We start from the raw sequence: 11204 nt of genomic DNA, 5'->3' as shown, positions 1-11204 counted from the left end.
ACCCAGCTTCCCCCTCCCTGAGGGAAGGGCGGAAGGAAAGCAGTCGCCCGCCCTCGCGCTACTGTCCCATTCAGACACTGAGCGGAGAGAGGCGGGCCGGGCCGTGCTGCCCCTTTAAGAGGAGGCGGGGCGCAGCCTGCCGTTTGGCCGCCCTCCGCACCCTCCCCCCGCCCGGGCCGAGAGTTGACAGACCAATCGCCCGGGTGGCGGAGGGAAGGCGGGAGAATGCGAACCCTGCGGTAGGGCGGTAGGGGCGGGCCCCCGGGCCTCCTCTGGAGGGAGCCCTGCGCAGGCGCAGAGGCGGCCGCAGCCGGAGGGGCGGGGGCAGCCCAGCGAGAGACACTCTTCGGCAGGCGCGGGAGGGTGATTGGGGGAAAAGCGGGCAGCGAGAGGCTTGTCATAGGGATCCGAGTTACGGGGCGGCACTGGTAGCATCTGGGGCCTCCCGGGGGGACCGGAAGTGTCAACGCTCGGGACCCCGGCGCCAGCTCCGCTAAGGGAGATCGGGAGTGGGAGGGTCCCCGCTGCTCTAGTCCTGGGAAGGGAGGGGGGAAGGAGGGAGCCGCGATCTCGCCCCGCCCCTGGGCTTGTTACGGCGGGGGCGGGGAGTGAGGGCTTCTTTCGGGGGGGAGGGAGCGGAGATCGGGGGACTCAGCAGTGCCCTCCCGAGCGGCGGCCGGTGTCCCCGCGGCGCCGGGCTGCCGAGCCGAGGAGCCGCGGCGGCCGTGGCTGTTGCATGTGTGGCTGCTGGATGCGGAGGCGGCGGCGGCGGTGGCGGCGGCGGCGGCAGCAGCGGCAGGATGTTAGGGCAGCAGCAGCAGCAGCAGCAACTCTACTCGTCGGCCGCGCTCCTGACCGGCGAGCGGAGCCGGCTCCTCACCTGCTACGTGCAGGACTACCTCGAGTGTGTGGAGTCGCTGCCCCACGACATGCAGAGGAACGTGTCCGTGCTGCGGGAGCTGGACAACAAATATCAAGGTAGGGGCCGCGGGTCCTCCACCCCGACTCGGGGCCCGGGCACGGTCGCTCGGAGCCTGCCCCAGGGAAAGTGCCACTTTTCCAGCTCACCCCGAGTGTACACAGTGTGTGTGGGGGTCTGGCATGTGGGACCCGGGGCAGCGGGCCCCCGCAGGTGGGGTTCGCGGCCCTCCCCCTTCCCCCGCTGCGGACTTCTTGTGTGGGGGGGTCTTGAGGGTGGAAGGGAGCGGTGGCCGCTCGTCAGCCCCCGCTGCAGACCCAGCGGCTGTAGCCGCTGTGAAGACGAAATCAGCCATTTTTAAGCAGCAAGCTCATTTGTTCCGGGTGTTCGCCCGCCGGGTGCCGCAGACCCCTCGGCGCCCCGGCCCGGGGAGCGTGCAGCCGGGCGGTGGAGGGAGGGGTGCCGTGGGGAGTGAGCGGCCGGCCGCGGCCGGACTCCCGCGGGCCCACAGGGCCGGGCTTCCTTCAGCCCAGCCCGCCTCAGGCCCCCACCCCCTGAGCGCAGATGCACTGGAACGTGCTGGGGGGGAGGGGGCGAGGGCGGACTGCGAAGGCGGCCTCCGGGGAGGTCCCTCCCCCGGCGGTCCGGAGCTCCGGGCTCGGGAATCGAGTCTTCCCCCGTCTCCCGCCCCAGGGAAAGTTCCGGGCCGCAGCCTTTCCCGGCTGCTACAGCCGAATGGTTGAAAGGCTAGGGGGCGCCCCACGGGGGAGCCGAGGGGTGTGTGTATGTGTGTGTCTCTGTGTGTGGGGCGAGGAGGACCCCTACCCCCCGCCTGGGGGCGGGGCTTGCAAGGTGACGTAGATGTGGGCGGGGCGCGGGCACGCGCGCTCCCGCCCGTCCGGAAAATGGCTCGTCGCGGGCAGGCTCGGGCGGCTGTGCAGGACGTTAGCTCGCCCTCGGCGCAGTCAGCGTTGGGATTCGGGACACGTTTGTCTGTGAATTTTCGACCCCCACCCCCCACCCCACAATCACTCAAATCACGACAGAAACAGTCAGCCTCCGGGACCGTCGCCGATCCCGGCACCGCGTAGGTTCCGGGCCCTGCGTCACTTCCGGGTCCCCGAAGGGTGTGAGCTGGTTGACTGGGCAACCGCCTGGCGTCCCTCAACTCCTGGGTCCCTCCTACGCCGAGTTTAAATGCTGTGGCAAAAGCCGCCCTTTGTGGTCAGACCCAGACAGCTAGGACAGGGAATCGACCTTTCTTACAGAGCGTGTTATTTGTTATTTATCATTGGTGACCCTTTCGCCTACAACTGCAAGGGGAGGAGTTAACTTAAATGGGGAGCCGTTTGCGGTTAATAATCCCGAATCAAGCAACAGACCTTGGACCTGATGTGGAACCAGCTCTCTGAACTTTAAAAAGATAACTTCTTGGACCCATTCTCAGTTTTTCGACCCGTCGCTAATCCTACAATTTAGTGTCTTAACGCATTTCTGGGGTGGTATTTTAGGGCCTGCAGCCTGATAGAATATTTAGTTGTCTCTGTGTCTTGTTTTTTAACCTATTAAAAAACAGTTTAAAGGCAGTTTATTTCTGCCTTTTGAATCCATATTGATAGGACTGGTCTCTTTTGGGGTGGGGGGAGTGATTAATACAGATTACTTACTGGTTGTCAGTTGCTGCACTGCGTTCAGAACATTATCCCATTTAATCTTCACAGCTCAATGAAGTAAACATTCATTTTTCAGACAAATTTAAATTTACAAGGAGTTTGAGTAACTTGTCCAATTAAGCGGGGAATGTTTGACTCCACAGCGGGGCTTCTTCAGGTGCACATGGTCGTTTCTAAAGTATTTAAATCTTTTTTTTTTAATGCTCTCCAAAAGGTGTTTTCTATAGAAATGGAACACATACCTGAATTGTAACCTAAAAATATTACATGTGTGCTTAAGAGTTGTATGTGGAACCTTTTTAGTTTTTCAAATGATAACTCTGAAGTTTGTAAAACTTGGATGCTTTTACATTTCTTTAAAGACCTGTTTGAGTTCACAGAAGTTAAGATACTTTAATTTGAATTGGCGAGCGATCATTTGTTACAGGAAATATGCAGTCTTGACCATCTAGAATTGACAGAAGTAGATTTGACAACGTGAGAAACAGTATTGGGCCTTGAAAGACTGAGAGATTATAAAAAGTTGTAGCTCCCTTAAGACGATCAGATCAGATCAGTCGCTCAGTCGTGCCGACTCTTTGCGACCCCATGAATCGCAGCAGGCCAGACCTCCCTGTCCATCACCAACTCCCGGAGTTCACTCAGACTCACTTCCCGTCGATGCCATCCAGCCATCTCATCCTCTGTCGTCCCCTTCTCCTCCTGCCCCTAATCCCTCCCCAGCATCAGTCTTTTCCAATGAGTCAACTCCTCGCATGAGGTTCGTTTCAAAAGTAATACAAAAACAGTGATCTAGTTTTTACTCTACGCACATGCTTCCTAAGCTCAACCTTTCAGTTTTCTATTAGCTTTGTATACTTGTGTGTTTTTGGTTTTTCATGTCTTTAATTTCTTTGGTAGTTCTTAAGTATTTTCTGCTTTTTTATTTCATATTTACAGTAATAGTGATATGTTTATTTCCTATTTTATACATTTTCAGAAATTACTGAAGAACCCTAAAAGTAGACTTAAAAACTTTTAAAGATAGAGGAATGAAGAAAACAATTGCATAATTGAATGAAGTCTTTATTATGTGTGTGTTAGTCGCTCAGTCATGTCTGACCCTTTGCGATGTCAAGGACTGTATCCTGTCAGTTTCCTCTGTCCATGGAATTCTCCAGGCAAGAAAACTGGAATGGGTTGCCATTTCCTTCTCCAGGGGATCTTCCTGACCCAGGGATTGAACCCAGGTCTCGAACCCAGGTCTCCTGCATTGCAGGCAGAATCTTTACCATCTGAACTATCAGGGAAGCCCAATTTATTATGGGGTATTGTTATTAGAGAACCTCAATTTTTGTTCCGGTATTCTTGTTCATAATTTCCTTCATAATCAAAGGTTATTTACACCTTTGAGCTAAAATTTCGAATTTAATATCCAGTGCCTTCCATGCAGGTGTGTAGAATGTGCTTAAAGGGCAGAGCCAAATTGACAGGTATGGTGCAGTTCAAAGTCTAGGGTGGTTACCTGTTGAGTTTCAGTGTCTTCACATGCAGAAGTGGTGGCTTGCTCACAGGATTGTGATCATGAGAAAGTTGCATGGAAGGGACTCAGTGAGTGTTAGTGGCCTTTCTTCTGTCACTGTGTAATTAAGGTGTCTTGCAAAGGTGAATTTTTACCTCATATATAGTATCTGTGTTGCTATAATTAGCTTCTAATTCCTGATTATTGGATAAGGCTTGCCTTTATTTTTTAAACTTCAATTTTTGTGTGTCTGAGGGGAAAATATATAACTTATTTTTCCTGGAAGAAAGTTGAGTTCTAAAGAAATCCACGTACATATCTAGCTGGGAAAATGAGCAAGATGTGAACATTATTTAAAAATACGCTGTGCGGGTGTGAGTACCCTCAGACATGTGGGGGCACATTGTCCAGTAAATAGTTGTCCTTTGTGTGAGTACCTACAGTTTCCAAGGAGGTTCTATTTCATAAGTTGTGTTGAATACATGCTCTATGTTACCTTACTTGGAGACACCCCCCAATGTATGTTACTCATCTAACATTTTTGTTCTTGTCGTTAGAATAATGACATTAGAAGATCAAACAGTGATATGGCATGTGGTGTGATAAATTCCAAGTTAATTTTTGTTTCTGCGCCGTTTCTAAGAACTCTTTCAGATAGCATTGTATCTCATAAGAACAAGAAAGAAGACAGATTTGAATAAGACATTTATGTAAATTTGGTGACATCTGGAACTATATTTTCAGATTTTTGTATGTCTTCTAATGACTCAGCCATTTTTAGTTGATTTAAGTGTATCCCACATTTTCTAAAGTACCTAAATCAGCAGATCAAAAAACTGAGGACCAAATGCTGAGTTATCTACAAAAGCACAGTGACCCATTGCTGACTTAACTATAATTTTGTTAATAGCTTAGTCAGTTGATGCCAGAACCTGAACCTAAACCTGTTCTGGAAATAGTTTGATTTTCAGAGTCTCCCATGTGATGCAATAAAAGAGCCATTCAAGCTAATATCATGGAAAGCTAAGAGTTATTTGTGTCTGCTTTGCTTAATCTCCAGGGGATGATATGAAAGTCGAGGTGGAGAGTGCCTCTGGGGCCATGTAGCAAGTCACGGATTGAACTGTCTAGCCTAGTCCCGGTGAAAGACTTATTTTTAATTAGCCACACATCTTTTGTCCTTTCTAATGTAGATTAATGAATATTAGCGAGGGCTCATTCTTTTTATTAGCTTATTTCTAAAAGTACTTTCATGTTGGATAATGTGTGGTCTTGGTAAGGACAATAAAATGTTTTTAATGTATTCATACTATGCAGGAATGTGGTTTTATGGTTGAGTTCTTTTTTTTTTTTTTTTGAGTTCTTTCTTACTGTACCGGTTCTGGGAAGAATAACTAACTTCAAAAATGTTATATGTGCCAATGTGCATTTTTTTTTTTCTGATTTTTTTCTTTTCTTTTTTTAGAAACATTAAAGGAAATTGATGATGTCTATGAAAAATATAAGAAAGAAGATGATTCAAACCAGAAAAAACGCCTCCAGCAGCATCTCCAGAGGGCATTAATCAATAGTCAAGAACTGGGAGATGAAAAAATTCAAATTGTCACACAGATGCTCGAATTGGTGGAAAACCGGGCAAGGCAAATGGAGCTCCACTCCCAGTGTTTTCAAGATCCGGCCGAAAGTGAGCGAGCTGCAGATAAAGCGAAGATGGACTCCAGCCAACCAGAACGGTCTTCCAGAAGGCCCCGCCGGCAGCGGACCAGTGAAAGCCGGGACCTGTGCCACATGACGAATGGGATCGAGGACTGTGACGATCAGCCCCCCAAAGAAAAGAAATCCAAGTCCGCCAAGAAAAAGAAACGCTCCAAGGCCAAGCAGGAAAGAGAAGCTTCCCCCGTTGAGTTTGCAATAGATCCCAACGAACCTACATACTGTTTATGTAACCAAGTGTCTTACGGGGAAATGATCGGATGTGACAATGAACAGTGTCCAATCGAATGGTTTCACTTTTCGTGTGTTTCACTTACCTATAAACCAAAGGGGAAATGGTATTGCCCAAAGTGCAGGGGAGATAATGAGAAAACAATGGACAAAAGTACTGAAAAGACAAAAAAGGAAAGAAGATCGAGGTAGTTAAAGGCCATCCACATTTTAAAGGGTTGTCTTTTATATAATGCTTTCAGAATTTACTTTCAGAAAATGTTTTAGGGTAAATGCATAAGACTATGCAATAATTTTTAATCATTAGTATTAATGGTGTATTAAAAGTTGTTGTACTTTGTCTGTGACCTTAATTTTCTGCACTGAATTACCAAATATTTTAAACCAGGTAGTCTTCAGATCGCCTGATGAAAGGAGCAGGGACTAGAAAAGGGTGGCTTGAACATGATAAAAACTTCACACACCATGCCTATTTCATCTTCACTGAAACTGCAATGCTAATTTGGGGGGAAACACCAAAGTTTTGCTAGCATTTTAGTTCTGTGTGCTTAAAAAAGTTTAAATACAGTTGAGAGTTCTCTGTAAGCCTTCAGGTTATCTTGGATAATTTAAAATATGAACACTATACCATTCAGAGCTTCTTTCTCCCTGGCCCCATTTACACATACACTTGTTGATCTCTAGTCTTCCAAGAATTTAAGGAACTAGAGATAAGAATTTGGGATTCCATGTGGAATAATGTGCTCTTATCAGAGTATTTGCTGCTGTATTTTCCATAGTAGCGTTTTGATACACTGTCAGTAGCCCATTTATAAATATCTTGCTGCTGCTTCACAACTACATTCAGTCTAGTGCTTCATAAGGGAGTTGTTTTGTTTTAATTGAGGCTGGTAGGAGCAATTAGAATACCAAAAATGCTGCCATGGGCTTGTATTGGCAAAATTTGGGTTATGCAGTATCATGGTTCAAGGCGCTTGAGCAATTTTAAAGAAGCATCTTTGTTAACTATTTTTCATGTTGACCCATGGCTGGGATGCCTGGTCACAGGCCTATCAGCAGGAAAAAGGTGTATACTAGTCTTTAAATATTGCCTTTATGTCAAACAGTAGTTTAAGTAGTTTTGCTAGTGGCTGTAGTTTGTTTCTGTCCCAATCAGAAATTATATATTATTTTAAGTAGTAGCGTATTTACTTTCTTAACTTTCTGGAATTGGTGCTGTTTGGTGTCTTCATGTTTAATGAACTAATTTCATTATAACAATGCAATTAATAATGTATTTGTAAATTGAATTTTCCAAGATTAATATTTTAAGGGTAAGCATCTTGATGGATACATATCCATATATTTGGAGAATTTTTGGTTTTTCAGGGGTGGGGGCAGTGGATTGACTAGTCCTTAAATCTATATGTAACATACTTTTTAGTCCTCATTTCTTCCTAATCTGATGATCTGGATTCTTTTTGATTAACATGTGAAAAATCCTGTTTGCTTGTTTGGAAAAAAGAAAAAAAAAAAGAAAAAAGTGTTTTTCTCTTCTAGTTCTCGTGTGTGACTTTTAGGCATAACGTTTCAGCTCATCTGGGTGTCAGGCTGCTCATCTGTAGTATGCAGTTGACTTAAGTATCTCTATGGTTCTTTTGAAATCTGTAGAGTATTTTCTATTGTAGTAATGGGCTTCCCTGGTGGCTCAGAAGGTAAAGAATCCGCCTGCAATATAGGAGACTCGGGTTTGATCCTTGAGTCAGGAAGATCCCCTGGAGGAGGAAATGGCAACCCACTCCAGTATTCTTGCCTTGAAAATCCCAGGGAAATCCCGTTCACAGAGGAGCCTGGTGGGCTACAGGCCATGGGGTCACAAAGAGTCAGACACGATTGAGCAACTAACACTCAGGGATTTAAATAATCACAGGACTTGTTTTTCACTAATTTTGTCCTTCATTCTGAGGTATGAGGACAGTTCAAAGGTGAGCTTAGAGGCGGGTAAACACACAGTATTTGATTAGCTTCTGTCCTAAGGATATTTTGATTGATGACTACAGTTGATTATGTTGAGCAAGAAATATTGAACTGTGGAGAAATCCTTTTCTCTTCTGAGATACAGCATTTTGTCTTAGTGATTATGTCCTTGTGACCCGGATAGAGCTGCCTACCTGCCACTGTTGAAAATAGCAGTATGTGCAAAGCCCCCCAAAACTGGCAGGTGTGACTCATAGAGGTCAACACTTCTGTGCATCAATTTGCCTCAGCATTTGGGGGAAAAGAACTTACAAATAGAAGTCCCCAAATTTGGATTAAGCTTGACAGGAAAAGCAACGGAAAGTCCTGAAAGGTGTGTTCTCTTTCAGACCAAATGTTTGAAACACTTATTTTTATGAATTTCTTTTTTGTTTTCTGTACCACACAGGAAATAGAAGCCTTAAGTTTGTATAACATTATGACTGGCATTACTTTTTTTAATTAGCAGATTTCATATACTATTTGAGTGCATGCTTACCAACTCATACTATGTACCAGTGGTTCGCCAACTTGTCTCACATTGGAATTAACCTCAGGAGCTTCACAAAATACTGGTACTTGGGGCCCACCCTCAGCAGTTGTGATTTAACTCATCTGTTATTAAATGTAGTTTTAATATTAGAATTTTTAAGACCCCTAATGGACAGAAAAGTAGAGCCTCGGCCATGCTATGAAACTCTGAGCCGATTGAAAACCGCTAGTGGATTCTCTGCATCTAGGTTTGTGTGCCTGAAGCACAGGTAAGTGTGGATACATACCTGGGAGTTTTGACCCTGGACCCCTAAAGTTCCACCAACAATACTTGAGGAATCAGTATTTGGGTGCTTCTTGTTTTCTCAATAGTGATTGTTAAAAAAAAAAAGAAGAAATAGTTCCTATTCATGGACCAGACAGTCTAGGGGCGAAGGGATATATATATATGATATATACATATATATCATATATGTATATATATGAGAGAGAGAGTATAGATAGTTCCAGGTACTGGGAATAAAGTGGGCTTCCCTGGCTCAGAGGAAAAGAAACCACCTGCTGTTTGAGGAGACGTTTGATCCGTGGGTCGGGAGGATCCCCTGGAGAAGGAAATGGCAACCCACTCCTGGGAGATGTTGCTTGGGAGATCCCATGGACAAATGAACCCAGCAGGCTACAGTCCATGGGGTTGCAAAGAGCCGGACAGGACTTAGTGACTTGAGCACCCACGCACTGGTGTTAGATCCCAAGAGGAAAGGACAGTAAGGAGATGGAAAATGAGTAGAAAGGGAGGTGAGTCTTATAGTTATGTAGTTAAAGACAGTCTCTAAGGAAGTGATCGTTAAGCTGAGACCAGAAATAAGGAAGTGAGGCAGGCAAAGAATTTTAGAGGAGGGAGAAATGGAACAGGCATGTCAGTTTGATTAGAGCATTTGACCCAATGGGGGAGGGCCTTCCTGGTAACCATGGTAGAAAATGTGTGCAAATTTATCATAGGGAGCCTTGGTGAAGATAGGGAGATACAGGAGATAGGTCCTTCTGCCAAAAATTTTACTGGCTTAGACTAGGGTGGGAACAGTGAAGGTGGTGGTGGGTGGTAGGACTCTGTGTTTAAAGGTACAGGTGTTCGGAGCACTTTGGCCCAGAAGCATGACTCGAGTTTTGGGCTTGAGAGATCTAGATTTATGTTTTGCACTTACGTTCGAGGTGCCTGATAGAATTCTAGTGGGATTCCATCATGGAGTTGGGGGTCTGACACTAGGGGAAGATACGGGAAATTAAACACTGGGGAGTTTGCCTAGGAAGGGAGTTTAAAGTCATGTGACTGAAATCACTCATGTAAATACATCAGTGCTGCTCAAATTTTAACAAGCTTGTGAGTCATCTAATTTTCTGCAAATGCAGATCCTGACTCAGCAGGCCTGGCGTGGGGCCTGAGATCCTACATTTCTAGATGCCTACAAACTCCTAGGTGACACCGCTAGTTCAGGAGCCCACATTTTGAGCAGCGACCATGTACATCCAGAAAAGGGAGGCGTGGACCTGCCTGACGCTACCACAGTGTTTGAAAGGGGCCAGCCAAAGGAGACTCCAAGTTCTGGGTGAGAGAAACCGGAAACATAACGACACCAGAAACAAAAGTGAGGAAAGTGTTTCAGGAAAGGAGTGATCTTTCAAGTGTTGGTCAAGTTAGTTGAGGACTGAGAACTCATGGTTAGGTGGGGGAGACTGTTAAGTTTAACAGGCTGCAGGGTTTGGGGTGAAGGCTTGGCTGGGATAAATTGGGCCAGCTCCATTACTTCTTGGGGGAGCCAAGCTCCAGGGCAGGTGAAATGTCCTAGCCCAGGGATCAAACCCACACCCCTGGCATTAGAAGCGCGGAGTCCTAACCACTGGACTTTACCAGGGAAGTCCGGAGCAGAAGATTGCCGCAGAGCTGGCAACTCCAGTTCTCACATCAAGGGCATAGCAGTGGGATGAGGGGCTGGGCAGCTCAGGGAGGGTTCTAACTGAAGGAGACAGCCACATGATTACGTGCCATATGGAATACTGCATTAGAAGGGGACAGATGAGACCTCTGGAGAGCAGCGGGTTACTGCAGGTGTGGAGTCCGAGTGGGCAGGCAGGAAGGAGCGAGAGCTAAGACTGTGAGGGCTTAGCCTCAGGCCCAGGGAAAGTGCCAGCTTCAGGCGTCAGAAGGGAGGGTGGTATTTTTACTCATTAATTCAAATATCTATTGCATACCCATTAAGGTGGTGATGGTTTAGTCACTAAGTCGTATCTGACTCTCTGCGACCCCTGGACTGTAGCCCGCCTGGCTCCTCTGTCCTTGGGATTCTCCAGACAAAAATACTAGAGTGGGTAGCCATTCGCTCCTCCAAGGGATCTTCCTGACCCAGGCATCGAACCTGGGTCTCCTGCATCACAGGCAGATTCTTTACTGACTGCATACCTGTTGTACCTGTACTGTATTTACAAGGCACTATTTTCAGTACTAAGGATTTCCCTGGTGGCTCAGATGGTAAAGCGTCTGTCTACAATGTGGGAGACCTGGGTTCGATCCCTGGGTAGGGAACGTCTCCTGGAGAGGGAAATGGCAAACCACTCCAGTACTCTTGCCTGGAGAATTCCATGGATGGAGGAGCCTGGTGGGCTACAGTCCATGGGGTCTGTACTG

General features: G+C 46.7%; 1 protein-coding gene across 1 annotated transcript; it reads left to right on the top strand.

The window, feature by feature from the left end:
• Positions 1 to 342: 342 nt before the first annotated feature.
• Positions 343 to 7593, top strand: ING2 (inhibitor of growth family member 2). The gene is made up of 2 exons (XM_055567444.1): positions 343 to 978; positions 5559 to 7593. Exons 1-2 carry the CDS (start codon positions 801 to 803, stop codon positions 6227 to 6229), a joined length of 849 nt encoding a protein of 282 aa, XP_055423419.1. The 5' UTR covers positions 343 to 800; the 3' UTR covers positions 6230 to 7593.
• The last annotated feature ends 3611 nt before the right edge of the window (positions 7594 to 11204 follow it).

The sequence above is a fragment of the Bubalus kerabau genome, chromosome 2, assembly GCF_029407905.1.
Source record: "Bubalus kerabau isolate K-KA32 ecotype Philippines breed swamp buffalo chromosome 2, PCC_UOA_SB_1v2, whole genome shotgun sequence".
Taxonomy (NCBI): Eukaryota; Metazoa; Chordata; class Mammalia; order Artiodactyla; family Bovidae; genus Bubalus; species Bubalus kerabau.
The sequence above is the reverse complement of the archived record's forward strand: the minus strand, read 5'-3'. Positions and strand labels throughout refer to the sequence as shown.

Bases quoted from the DNA above. Each gene is read 5' to 3' on its own strand.
- ING2 (XM_055567444.1), top strand. From the start codon at position 801: ATGTTAGGGCAGCAGCAGCAGCAGCAGCAACTCTACTCGTCGGCCGCG. The intron at 979-5,558 runs GTAGGGGCCGCG...TTCTTTTTTTAG, and splicing joins GCTGGACAACAAATATCAAG to AAACATTAAAGGAAATTGAT.